Consider the following 13,777-nt stretch of genomic DNA (forward strand, 5'->3'; position numbering starts at 1 on the left):
GTAGAGAAGAAAACTGCTAAGAGAGGGTGATAGCAAATAACAAACAATACACCATTTTAAATTATGATTATATTCAGAATGTTCCATGAGATGAAGCTTGTATAAAATGTTTATTTTCATAATATTGTAATTCTCCTTAAACTGAGAAAACAGTAAATATTTCCCGCAGCGTCCATTAACCTTTTAAGGACCATGAAAGAAAACTCGCACAAAGGGTTAAATTTGTACAAGACAACATTTTTAACTTGCCTGTTTTTTTGGCCTATGTTACAAGAGAAATTACAGCTAAATCAAGCCAGCATAAGCAAGTTCCCTTCTATATTCCACAGTGCAAACCTGCATAAATGAAATCGAACTCTGGTCTGGCAAAGGAATTTAAGGATAGCTGTCTGCCATTAGCCAGAGCAGTATGAATGACTAGTAGACAATTATTTTTACCCCTTAGAGGAGGGGGGCTATTAAAAAGAAAAAATACTGTTTCCCCCAACCGGAGTGTGGGCTCTATTAACACACACCTTTGGTTGGGGATACTATGTTTGCCCATCAGGTGCCCATTAAGTCTGCTAAAAATAATTTAAAAGGGAATTACAATGAAAATGTATTATAACATCCATCTCACTGGAATAAGATCATCCCTATTTATAATCATTGAAAATTCTGTACAGAGAGTTTGACTGACAGTTAGGTCTCATACATCCTCGGGGAGTTGGGGGGGGGGCTGACGTTCCTTAGAATATGTATTATGGCTTATTCTATCAAAATGGGCAGATTTACAGTCTCTCCACATACAGGATTTGTGCTGGAGTCAGTTTGATTTAATTTGTGTTGGAGTCGGTTATTTGACTTAGCACTAAACACATCTGCTAGGAATGGGGGTCCCCTAAAAGAGGTTTTAGACCTACTTGTCAATTAAAACCTGACTCAAGACTTCTGCAAGAGAATGAAGAAAGACAGGTGTCAAGAGGGGAGTAGGCAAGCGTAATTTGAATATTTTAGAAAAGGGACAAACATTTTAATTATATTTAGAAAGATTCCTATTGTCATGAGATTAATCTTACATTAAACTTTTTTAAATTTTTGCAAGTTTCCCTTTAAAAATTAAATACAGTAAATAGGATTGTCTTGTCACCAATATGGTTTCATGCAGCGTGGTTATTATCAAGTACAGGGATCCGTTATCTGGAAACCCATTATCCAGAAGGTTCCGAATTACGGAAAGGCCGTCTCCCATAGACTGCAATCAAATTATCCAAATTTTTAAACATGATTTCCTTTTTCTCTAATAATAAAACCGTACTTTGTACTTGATCCCAACAAAGGTATAGTTAATCCTTATTGAAAGCAAAACCAGCCTATTAGGGTTGTTTAATGTTAATATGATTTATAGTAGACTTAAGGTATGAAGATCCAAATTACAGAAAGACCCGTTATCCGGAAACCCCCAGGTCCCGAGCATTCTGGATAATAGGTCCCATACCTGTACAAGATACTGTTCTATTTTTACACAGATAACTGAGGTGATTTAAAATTTTTAAATTATTTGATTAAAATGGACTTAGAGAGATCGGTTTCTTGTAATTCCAAGCTTTCTGGATAATGATTCCGCGTAAGGAACCCCATTCCTATATAGTAAAAAAATACCTATTCACAAAAAGATTGCAAATCAAACTTTATGGTACCATGCTTGGAAGTGAATATCAATGCTTTTGTGAGTCAGGTCGTTGTCTGCCAACACCTTACCCAGTAGCTGTAACAGCTCTTCTATTCACCTCTGCTGAACGTAAAACTCTTTGACCTAATTAGCTACATAGCAGACTACAGTGCAAAAGCTTTCACCAATGAGCACTTAGCACATGCCTTATATTAGCACAGGACAAATATGCAGATCAAGCTTAAAAGAAACACAGCTAGCAGATGGTTCATTATAATCATTTCAGCAGATTGTTTTTACTTGCATGGGTATTTCAACAAGCATGTACTGTACAATGCCATATTATGCTTCCCATCTAAGAGTAATGCAGATGTTTATTTAACTCTGCCCTGTGGCTCTGTACCTTCATGAATGGACACCTACAGTGGAAAGGAGGCAAAAAATGTAATCTTTGCTAATGCTCGTGTGTTTCCTTCTTAAAGGAGAAGGAAAGCTTAAAACTAAGTAAGCCTTATCAGAAAGATCCATCTAAATATACCAGTAAACTCCCAAAGTAGTGCTGCTCGTAGTCCCCTGTCAAAAGAAACACTGCATTTCTTTCCTTCTATTGTGTACACGTGGGCTTCTGTATCAGACTTCTTGTTTTAATCTTAAACCTCATTGCCCTGGGCAAGAGCATGCTCAGTTTGCTCCTCTTCCCCCCTCCCTTCTCTACTGTAATCTGAGCCCAGAGGAGGGAGAGACTCAGGCAGGAAGTGATGTCACACCACGTTAATACTTCAGCTCCTATCCTAAACAAACAGAGAGTTTCTAGAGCTTTTTACTCAGGTATGGTAAAACATTCTACAGAATAAATATAGCATTCTAGCTTGCACTATTGCAGCTAATCTATTGGCAATAAAATGCCTCCATAGCTTTCCTTCTCCTTTAAGCTGGCCATAGATGTTGAGATTTTTAAAAGATCCGATACTCATCGCGAGACCACGATTTTCTCGGAACGATCGTACGATCATACTTGACCATCAACCAATTTGCCAGGAAAACAAAGGGGAGCTGCCTGCTTGGCCCTGCAAACATAGATAGATTGCACTGGGACCAACAAAGATTTTTTGACCAGGCCGATCAATTTCCTGACAGATGTCGGCTGAAAAATCGTAAGATGTACGATCGTTCGAATCCCACTAACCGCACGATAATTTAGAAGGATTGGTTGGACTTCCCTAAAATCGGTCATTCGGCAAGAAGAATCGTTGTGTCTATGGGGAGCTTTAGGGTAAAGGAACACCGGCAGATTCTGGGAGATTAGTCACCCCAGCGACAAATCGACTCTTTTTCGGGGCGACAATCTCCCTGAACTGCCTTCCCCTATCTTCCCGCTGGATATAATGAAAAATCGCCAGAGGAATGGCACTCGAGGCGCTTCATTTTCCGGAGTCAACTGAAGTTTCCTCGTGAGGCAACTTCAGGCTAATTTGGAAAACGAAGTGCCGCGAGTGCCATTCCTCTGGCGATTTTTCATTATAGCCGGTGGGAAGGCAGTTTGGGGAGTTTGTTCTCCCGAAGAAGAGGAGATTTGTCGCCGGGCTACTAATCTCCCTGACCTGCGCATGTTCCCTTAGGGCAAGGCCAGATGTAGCGTTTTTTGCTGCGTTTTTACGTTGCGTTTTTAAAAAAGAACAGCCAGGCGTAAATACGCATAAACTGCACTACCACTGAAACTAATGGAAAACGCACTATGGCAATTCACACAGGGCGCTTGCAAGCTGAAATCCACCACAGGACGCCAGTATTGGCGTTTTTTAGTAGAAACGCAAATACGTCAAGAAAATACCAAATCAATAGGATCTATGGGATCTGCACGTTTGAAACCACACTTCACGTAAATACGCAGCGTATTTTAAATATGGCGCACAAATTCAATGAGAACAATGAGAAGTGCATGTTGGGGAAAAAAACGCATGTGGATAGTACGCCTGGCTGTTCTTTTTTAAAAACGCAACGTAAAAACGCTGCGTCTGGCCTTGCCCTTACACTTAAAGGGCAGTATGGTCTCCCATTATGCAGAGAGAATAGTTTGCACAGGTATGGAATGTTTTTTCAGAATGCTTGGGATGTGGGGTTTTCCGAATTTTGGATCTCTGTACCGTACCGCAACACAAAGAAATCAAATTAGGAGTATGATTACATTGTTACCTCTGCAATTCAAATCCAAGACAAATTGTTCTTTTTAAAATGACCGTATTACAGTGTTCAAAAATCAGCAGCTCCCAAAGATTGCAAGAGAGAAGGCCCCATCAATGGGCCTCTTATTGCAACTAAATCTCCAAACAAACTATCTGAAAGTAGAGAGCCAAGTTGGAGCAAGCTGGATTTCTCTTCTTTTTCAACAAAAACAAAACCAGGTTTAAGGGCTGAACACCACAAGTATTTTCCGTCGGTTTGTGTTTGAATGACAAAACACAGGCGACAAATCGGATGCAGTGGCACGCATCAAAATATAATGGGACTGAACTAAAAAAAATTGCAGGTATAAACTACACACGATAAGACTGATTGATTAAGACGCAGCTTTCTGCACTCACATCTGAAATCCGTGCCGGATGGAATGTAGTTTATACCTGCGATTTTTCGTCCAGTCCCATTATATTTTGACGTGTCATTACATCCAATTTGTCACCGGCATTTTGTCATTCTGACACGATCCGACGGAACAAGAATTTGGAGTTCAGCCCTTAAGGTAAAATGGAAGGACAATAGTCTGGTTCTTGGTTAATTGTTAGTTAAAGCAATGTGTATAACGATCAGAACTATTGAACATTGGGCCAAGCAGCACTAAAAGGAAGACTGGGTTGTCTGACAGCAGACATAGCACTGAGCTAATGTACAAACACAGCGATGATTTGCTTAATGCAACTGGAGTTACAACTGGAGTTGCTATAGGAGCAACTTTGGGGTATGTTTTAAAGTGATACATTTTTTACTCTGATAAGAATGTCCTACAACAATGGTGCCAGGAATAATAATTTGCACGGATTACAAAGCATGGCAACTGATTACTTTGATTTCAAGATGGGGCTGCCATATGTGGCCTATATCTACTAAACAGAACAAAAATAATAATTTGCAAATTTGGAAGTTGCTTCTATTAAAGGGTTGTCTGCCTTTAACTTAAATTTTAGTGTGATGTAGAAAGTGATATTCTGAGACAGTTTGCGATTGGTTTTCATTTTTAAATATTTGAGTTATTCAGCTTTATATTCACCAGCTCTCAAGTTTGCGATTTCAGAAATTTGCTTGCTAGAGTACAAATTACCCTAGAACAATGCATTGCTATGAATAAGAGACTGGAATATGAATAGGACAGGGTCTAAGTAATACAAAGTCGCAATAACAATACATTTGTTGCCTTACAGAGCTTTTGTTTTTAAATAGGGGTCAGTGACCATCATTTAAAAGATGGAAAGAGTTAAAAATAATAAATATTATATTGGAAATATTCTGTAGATGTGTAGCTTGTCAGAATTTATTAACTGGTCTGTATGTAATATTTCACTGGTATAACTTCAAATGCTATATCCCAATACCGTGAAATCTATAGTTATGCTTTATGGTGTGAAAGTTGGCACCATATAGCAGCTACGGTGTATTGAGAATGTTTCAAATTACTTTGTTATTTTTTACTGACAATGTTTCAGTTTATGGTTACTTCTTACTCCTTTCCCACTTTGGGCTTATGAAACATTTTATAACTTTAGAACTGGCACTTGTTTTTAAATAGTATGAACTTTTGTAACCATTTTCACGTGAGTGATCTCAGTTTCATTTGGTGGCATTATACTTTTCAGTTTCTTCAAGCGACAGCCCAGGATCTTGTACACCCGGGCTCATCGTTTAACATGTCAGATTGTGTTATTTCTTAGTCGAGGGGCAGAAGACTTTTTGTTTGTATGTTCTATTTTTCAATAATGTCTATCTTTATTTTCCATTCTATCAGTCATGTATAGTGTCTGCTTTATTGAAATGGCACATGGGGTTTTTCAAGTAGTATTGTTGCCCAAGAGATTTCTAGATAAGCAATAGTTGGCATTTTAGAACGACAACCATGTTTCCAGATGACTGCCATTGAAATTTATGAAGGGCAATTCCAAGGGCATTGTTGTCCTCCAGCCAAATTAGAACTAACTGAATTGCCCTGTGTGTGTTTCTAATTCCTGCATTAGAAACAAATGACGGCCTGACAGCTAAGCATCACACTTCCCACAGCTGTCACTCTAGAATTTCCCCTGCATAAGAGGCAAAACAGACATTTTTGTGAAACTCAGTAAAGATAGATTGCAATGTGCAAGCTTCACTCCCTCTCATATTTTCCAGTATTGGCTGAGTAAGTCAGATCAGTGCCTTGCACGTACAGTTTGTAGAGATTTTTTTTTTTCAGCACCTACTGACTGAAAAAACTTCTTGAGCATTACAAAAGCCTGTCAGAGAGCAAATGTCACTATTTCATATATTATTTGCTTTTATTCCTTGGTAAAAAAAAAAAACTTGTCCAACTAATGTATAACTTGAACAGTTTAGCAAGTCTGTGACCTTGCTTAGAAATTACTGACAGGAAGAAAAATTTAACAAATTAACCTTAGTTAAAAAAAAAACCAGTAAAACATAGAAAGCAGCTGAAGTTATTTATAGCGCACTCCTTGAAAATAATACATTCTGTAAGACTTCACTGTACCTTAAAGTGAACCAAGCTGCAGCCCTACAAGGGATATTAACCTACCAGAGTACTAGCCCCACCTAAACAGCCTTCCTGCCCCCTAGAAAAGCAAAAAGTTGTGAGTTTTCCCCAAAAGTAAAGACTAAAATAATAAAAATTCAAATCATTTATTAGGACATACAGATGACCGCATAACGCCTTTCATGCCTACTGGGGCACTTACTCATAGGCTGCCTGCCCCCTATCCAAACATTAATCTAACTGCAAAAATGTGAACACTTGGTGGTTAACTGTAAAGATGAGAAACAGTGTTGGCAAATACTGTGATTGGCTGTGTCAATTCAGGGCTGTAGCCTTCACTGGACAGAACAGTAGCAAGCTTACTAGAAGCAAACAGGTTCACATTTTGTCAGACAGGTTAATGTGTTTGAAGGGGAGACTGAAGGGGCTGAGCAAAGTGATGTAGTTCAGAATCAACTGTAAGTAACTCACCCACACATATATATTGCTGTGATTACATTGACAAAGGTTTCATCAATTACATCAGTGGTACAAAACCAAAATCAGTTCATACACAAAAACTTCAACAATCTGGACTATGCCTAGAAGATATCCAGCGCTACAGTTATAACCCATAAAAAAATTGGTTTTGGAGTATATGCTCTCTTATTAGCAAGAACTGTTCATGGGTCAACTACCACATTACATATTAATTAGAAACATGCTCAGTTTCTCACTTAAAACATTTATTTGTGCATTTCATTCAAAGTAAAAATTCATATTAATATACCCGAACAAAGCTTTTCGCAAAACACACCACAATGCAGTGTCTCCCCCCCGGTGTGCCTACCTCATGCCAGCCACTCCCCCTGATGCGTTTTGGGCGCTTCATCAGAGGAGTATGATGAAGCGCCTCTGATGAAGTGTCCAATAGCGCAAAACGCGTCAGGAGGGTTTGGCTGACATGAGGTAGGCAGACCAGGGTGGGAAGACACGGCATTGTGGTTTGTTTTGCGCAAAGCTTTGTTTGGATGTATTAATATGAATTTTACTGTGAATGAAATGCACATTTTAAGTGAGAAACTGTGCGTGTTTCTAATTTATATACAACGCTACAGTTATAAGCCGCATCAGTAGCCTTTGAATCCGTATAATATTCTTAAAATAACTACAAACCCTGCTAACTTCTTTTCTAAAATGACCTCCCATAATGTGATATAATTATAATGGCTATGTGTCCGACTGTTGGCATTTGTTTGGACATGTTTCCTTCTTATTCAGCTGGTCGATACTGATCAAACCGTATTGGGGACATGCTTTCCTAGGAAATCAATATGAAGTAGAGACATGGAATTGTTTTGTATGTATCTCATATCACTCGAATTTATTAACAAATCCCCAAATTGCTAAAGAATGACTGGTTCTCATTGATCCAGAATATTACTTGATAAATCATCCCGTAGTTGCCAACAACTCACAGAATTCCTCCTTATGATACCCGGAGAATCATTTGCAGGTTTCTGTGAGGCAAACTAAATATATCAGTGTAGAAAAAAAATAGATAATAGATAAATAGATGTTCAGCATATTACGTACACTTGCATCAGGCCTGTGGCTTAAACACATTTTCTGCCATTTTTAAAAAATATCTACACCATAAATGAGTGTGTGTTAAAATTATATTTAATTTCTATGAAAACTGGTTGCTCCATACATTACCAACCTAACAACAAAGTTACCAATAAGGCTGCTTGCAGAAGCAACACAAGATCTTGGTTGGGTACTAGAGCAAAGAACTGTCAGATGCACTATTAAAGGACATATAAATGAATTTATTAAACTGATCAGAGCACTGGCCAAATAAACCATTAAACAAATGTTTTGTAGCTCAATTGTGGGATCAAACATTCAGAAAGCTCCAATAATCCTTGGGAGGTCAACACAGTCACTAGTAAGAGAACAACTCCAGGTAAGTAGAGTTTACCAAGCTTACCAAGATGGATCAAGAAAGTGATGCTGAATACAAGCAAAGCCCATACATTCTATAACAAATCCCAAAGCAGGAATCTTCAGTCTATAGCCCTGGGAACTAAAGACAAAGTTGTATATCAATAATTCCTGGGGGTCCATACTGAACAAATGAATGGATGCAGGAAGTTTAAATATACCAGCTTGCAATGCTCAGTTTTTGAATTGCAGATTCTAAATGACAAGAAGGTATGTTTGAGCACCAGTCAGCAGCAACATTGTGGTATCACTAGTAAAGGAGTATCACTAGTAAAGGAGTATCAACCTACACAGCCATGCACAAGACCCCCCAGTAAGTCATATACAACTGAACTTCTAGATTTGCCAAGGATGTGTTGAATAGGAGAAGGCCGAGGCCAGATCAAGGAAGTAGGTGCATTTGACTGGTGACAAGTTTAGGCACGTGAGGTCCCAGCATCCCCGAGTAGCTCCTGGGAACGGCGCTTTCCCAGACGCCTCTTTAGAGCCACAGAGGGATAAACGGGAAGGGGGTGACCCCTTCAGCGCCGGCCACAGGGGAGGAGGAGCAGTGGGAGGGTGAACGGCGGAGGAGGAGGTGGGGGGTACAACAGGACATATGTCCTCCCCTCCCTCCCCTTAGGGGGGTTGTCTCCGCTCCAGCCCAAGCTCATCACTTACCGCTCCGCCAGCAGCGCTTACCGAGCTCACCAGCACCGATGAGCCGCGGCAGCAGCGAGCAGCGTAGGGAGAGAGCTGACGGCGGAGCGACTACCCACAATGGGCGGGTTCAGCAACAAACAAGTGGGTGGCCGTTAGTCCGGAGCTGACACAGGAAGTAGGGGCTCCGAAGGTGCCTATTTTGCCTCTTTATAGACCCCCTCTGGCAGCCAGGTAGGGGCTCAGCCCGGGCTACAGAAGTGCGTGGCCCCCGCGCGCAGTGATGGAGAAGTCCGGCCTAGTGCGTATAAGGCCTGAGGCCCTGCTCTTACCTGCCCACCGCCTTGGTCGCTGTCATCGCCGGCGCTGCTGCTGTCTCCGTGTTGCTGCAGATACTCACTCTGACCGTCTACTTCCAGGGCGGCCATTTCCTCTCGTTTGACGGGCTGCTCCGGAGCTGGGGACAAAGACAAGAGATGACGGACCATGGAAGGCTAAGACAGCGCCATAGCTCCCGCTTTCCCACCCGCAGCGTCCCTGTGTCCCAATCCCTGTCGCTGAGGCGCTTTGCCGCTCACTCACTAGGGCCGCCGCTCACTAGCCGCGGAGACGCGGGCGGGACTTGGTTACGTACCGGTCATTGTGTTTGTGGCAGGATTGGCAAAAAACCTCAATTCGCACCAAACCCCCCACTGGCGGGCCGCGCTAGGTTTATTCAGTCGCGGGCCATGGTTACAATAATAATCCCGAGCAGCGCTGCGGACGGAGAGAACCAGGCGCGGGATTTTTTTTTTCCCCCTATTTTGATTGACGGTGCGGGAAACACAAAGGGTGGGGCTTCCATCCAGTACGGGGGACGCGTGACGTCAGACGCACGACAGAACGCCCTTCTCCTTCGCCTCGACTGGTTGGTGAAGTCTCGTGACACACCAGCGATTGGTCCAGTTGTACGCCGCTCACTTAATTTTTTTCCACAGTCCCTGAAGTGTACGCGGGCTTCCTGCGAAGTCTGCGTGACGTGCGCGCGCTCTGTTTACTTTCGCAGACAATAAGTAGAGGCCTAGGTTGCTAACGTAGTAGTCGGGCCTTACAATTCCCGTGGTGGTACTGGGTGTCTGATAGCGACCGCTTTGATGTCTTTACCGCTATGTTCTTTATAAACGTGTCACAATAAAATTCGTTTTAAGTAGTGGAACGTGTCAGTGTGTTGTGTTTGCGAATAAGCGTCACAGTACTAAGGGCTGTTACACATCTATGTATCATGGCTGCTGCCGCTGTGAAATGGCTTCCTGTTTAAAGGGGTGGTTCAACTTTGAGTTTACTTTTAGTATGTTTTACAATGGCTGTTGCTAAGCAACTTTAATTGTTTTTCATTTTTTTTATATATATTTTTGTTAAATCCATTGCCTTGTTGTTCTGACTTTCCAGCTTTCAAAGGGGGTCACCAGCTAAATAACAAATGCTCTGCAAGGCAACAAATTTGTCTTTTATTGTTGCTTTTTATCCAAAGCCTTTCTATTGTGGCCCTCATGTTCATATTCCAGTCTCTTATTCAAATCAATGCATGGTGGTTGCTAAGGTAATTTGGACCCTAGCAACCATCTCACAGAAATAAGGAACTATCTAAATCTAATTAATTACTATTCTGTACCATATTATGATGTTATTTTTCATTATCTCCTTCCTCTGTTACTTCGGTCTAATAGGTTTGTGACTGCTCCCTTTGCCTAGACAGTGTAGCAGAAAGAAAAGTATAATCACTAGGGGGTGCCAAATCTTATGCACCCCACAGTAATTATAATGTCTTACCCGTTATCCCTGGCCAGTGATCCAGTTCACTTAAAACTGCACCAGTCTGAGGTCTGCAATTTTCTTCTGCTTCTTTATTCTTTTCTTTGGGTCCAAGCAGACACATGCTCAGTACAGAGAAAAAACGTAGTTTTGTGTGCAAGTTTGACTTTTCGCTGTACTGCCCCTGCCTGGACTGGAACAAAGAGAAGATAGAGATGTTGAGCTTCTGCTGAAGTACCCCAGGCTGGTGCCATTTTTAACTAGGAAGAGCACCAGCACCAGGTTTCAGGTAAGCAATGTTAATCACTGGGTGGTGCCTAACATTTTGGCACCCCCAGTGATTATAACTTTAGTTCTTACATTTTCAAAATATCTTGAGTTCAACACAAAGCTGCATGTAGAGCTGTAAGCTATAACTATAGAGGAGACGTGAGGGGGATGGGGGCCTGGACTGCGGGGGCGGCTTCCTTTATAGTGCAAATAAATTTCCCCCACCCAGCTGCTCTCATACCTGCGGGTGAGGAGTGGGGGCTGGGTAGTAGTTTTTTTGCCGGGAGGGCAGCACAGATTAGTTACACCACTGACGTAGAGAGAGAAAAATAGTGAAAAGTAAATCGATTATTTCAGAAACCATTTCTTATTTCCATTAAATTAATTTTATATTCAATTTACATTATAGTTCCCCTTTTAAGTTACACTTCTGGAAATATGTCAGGCCTTCCTATCATTCATTGTTCTATTTCTTCCCTTTTAAGAACATTAGCCTTGTATATTTTTTTTTTTTTTTGCAATATCATTTTTATTGATTTTTGAAGAAGAAGAAACAAAAAAAAGAAAAATACAGAAAGAAGAAAAAAAGGGGGGGGGGAAGAGGACTACAGTCAAATTTAGCATTGTATATTAATTTTACTAGAGAACTGGCAACCCATACTGCCGGATCCACCCATGGGTTTGTACAAGCCCTTTATTTGTAACCATTCCTTGTGAAGCATCCCATTCCATCACAACGATGGCTGCTGCCCAACTTACTGTGCAAATATCTTGCTTGTATAAGTCATGTTTGTACGTTGTGCCCTGCATTCAGACACTACTGATCTTTATATGGCTGCTGGTGTATAGGGTGAAGACAGACAGAGCTACTAGTAGCAGCTACTTGGCACGGCTACAAAATATACAATAATGATCATTGGTCTTGCTAGAATACTATGTGCGTTTTAACAGATGCAATTCTCAGTATTATCTATTGCAAGCTATTTTTTGGCATTTGTAGCCACAACAAGTAGCTGCTACTAGTAGCACCAGAGCTACTAGTGGCAGCTAATTGTTGTGGATGCAAAATACCCTTCCATAGATAATTCTGAGAATTGCCTCTGCTTAAACACATGTAGTGTCTTAGTAAAGCTAACTTTGCTTGCGGGATTACATCAAGTGTTGGCAAGATGCTGCTATGACAATGGAATGCCCATTTATGTCTATGGAAAGCTCTTTTCATTGGCTGAAAGTAGGCAGCCATAAGACACTAAGCAGTGCCAGGGGCAACATTGGGACTTCATGCTGATTATGGCATACTACCCTGTCTTGAAAATATTTTCAAGCAGAAGTAAAGATGTCTGGAATGCAATCATCTTCCTGGCTCTCTTGCTTGTACTCGTTTCATATTGGAGACTTTTGCTGCCACACTATAACTCTCTAGTAAGGTCAAAGCTGCTGCTGTGGAACTTCTATCTTATTTGCATCCATAGGATGGCAGCTAGACTTTTGTTTCACCTTATATGGGTGCAGCTGCCATGTGTTTAACTGGAGTGTGGTGGGCATTTCAATCTGCTGCCAGTAACACAGCGGCATGAGCTAGTGGAAGTGTGCTACTCGACCAGAGCAATGAAAATCGGCTTGTGGCCAGATGCTGGCCACCACTGCACTAGTTACAGCTTCCTGTATATTATTCTAAAGTTGCTAAGGTTTAGGGGGTTTTCACCTTTCAAACACTTTTTTCATTTCAATTGTTTTCAGATTGTTCACCAGAAATAAAGACTTTTTTTCAATTATTTTACATGTTTTATTTTTTTACAGTTTTTCCAAAATCAAAGTTTAAAGTTTAGTGTCCCTTTCTCTGGGGTTCAGAGCCCAGTAATTCAGGTGCAGAATCTTAACAGTTACAATTTTGCAACACATGGATACATTTCCCAGCACCACCTCTTATGTATTGGCAACTATTGTATCAATTCTAACAGCTGCCTTTAATGAAATACAGGGATTCTGCTCAACAGAGACAAAAATAAGAAATGTATCAACAAAATGTGTCAATTTAGAACATTCTACAGGGTCGGCAACCCACCCATAGCTGCTTTAAGGTCACACTGGGAGATTCAGGGAGATTTAGTCGCCCGGCAACTAATCGCCTCTTCTTTGGGTGACTAATCTCCCCTAACTGTTTCCCCTGTCTTCCGCCTGCTAGAATGAAAAATTGCCTGCGGCATGGCACTTGCGGCGCTTCTTTTTCCGAAGCCGTCAGAAGTGGAAACTTCGGGTGATTTGCCGCAGGCGATTTTTCAATCTAGCAGGCGGAAGACGGGGGAAGCAGTTTGGGGGAGATTAGTGTCAATGACACTTTACACTTCACTGTTAGAAAAACAGTCACACATATAAAATAGAAAATAATTGGGAAAAGTCTTTATTTCTGGTGAACTATCTGAAACCAACTTAACTGGAAAAAAGTGTTGCAAGGTAAACAACCCCTTTAAGAACAATGATAACATATATGAGATTAATCCACAAAATAAAACTTTGTGACAAATGTTCGCAACCAGTAATGTACAGTATACTGTGATGTCAATAGTTGCATGTGTGCTGCTGCTCGTTGTTCCATTTTTTAAAGTTTTTTCTTTGCAGCTTTTCAATAAAGTGACCTTGTGAATTCCACTGGCTTTTGCACTCCCTTTGTGCAATCTACCCAAGAAATATTCTTTTTAGATTACCTA

At 40.9% G+C, this 13,777-nt stretch overlaps 1 protein-coding gene across 2 annotated transcripts in view; it reads right to left on the reverse strand.

Annotated features, from left to right (window-relative positions):
• The window catches only part of sp3.L (Sp3 transcription factor L homeolog), a 30,198-nt gene extending 19,158 nt beyond the window's left edge, over positions 1 to 11,040 (reverse strand). Inside the window, exons 1-2 of one of the 2 annotated variants that reach the window (XM_018235920.2) lie at positions 10,818 to 11,040; positions 9,341 to 9,465 (exon numbers count right to left, since the gene is read on the reverse strand). In XM_018235920.2, the coding sequence (XP_018091409.1) occupies positions 9,341 to 9,465; positions 10,818 to 10,923 (231 nt within the window). In that variant the 5' untranslated portion in view covers positions 10,924 to 11,040. Of the gene's footprint in view, positions 1 to 9,340; positions 9,466 to 9,642; positions 10,184 to 10,817 lie in introns of those variants that run through there. The other variant, XM_018235921.2, reaches the window with a different exon arrangement.
• Between the last annotated feature and the right edge of the window lie 2,737 nt (positions 11,041 to 13,777).

This window comes from Xenopus laevis, chromosome 9_10L (genome assembly GCF_017654675.1).
Source record: "Xenopus laevis strain J_2021 chromosome 9_10L, Xenopus_laevis_v10.1, whole genome shotgun sequence".
Taxonomy (NCBI): Eukaryota; Metazoa; Chordata; class Amphibia; order Anura; family Pipidae; genus Xenopus; species Xenopus laevis.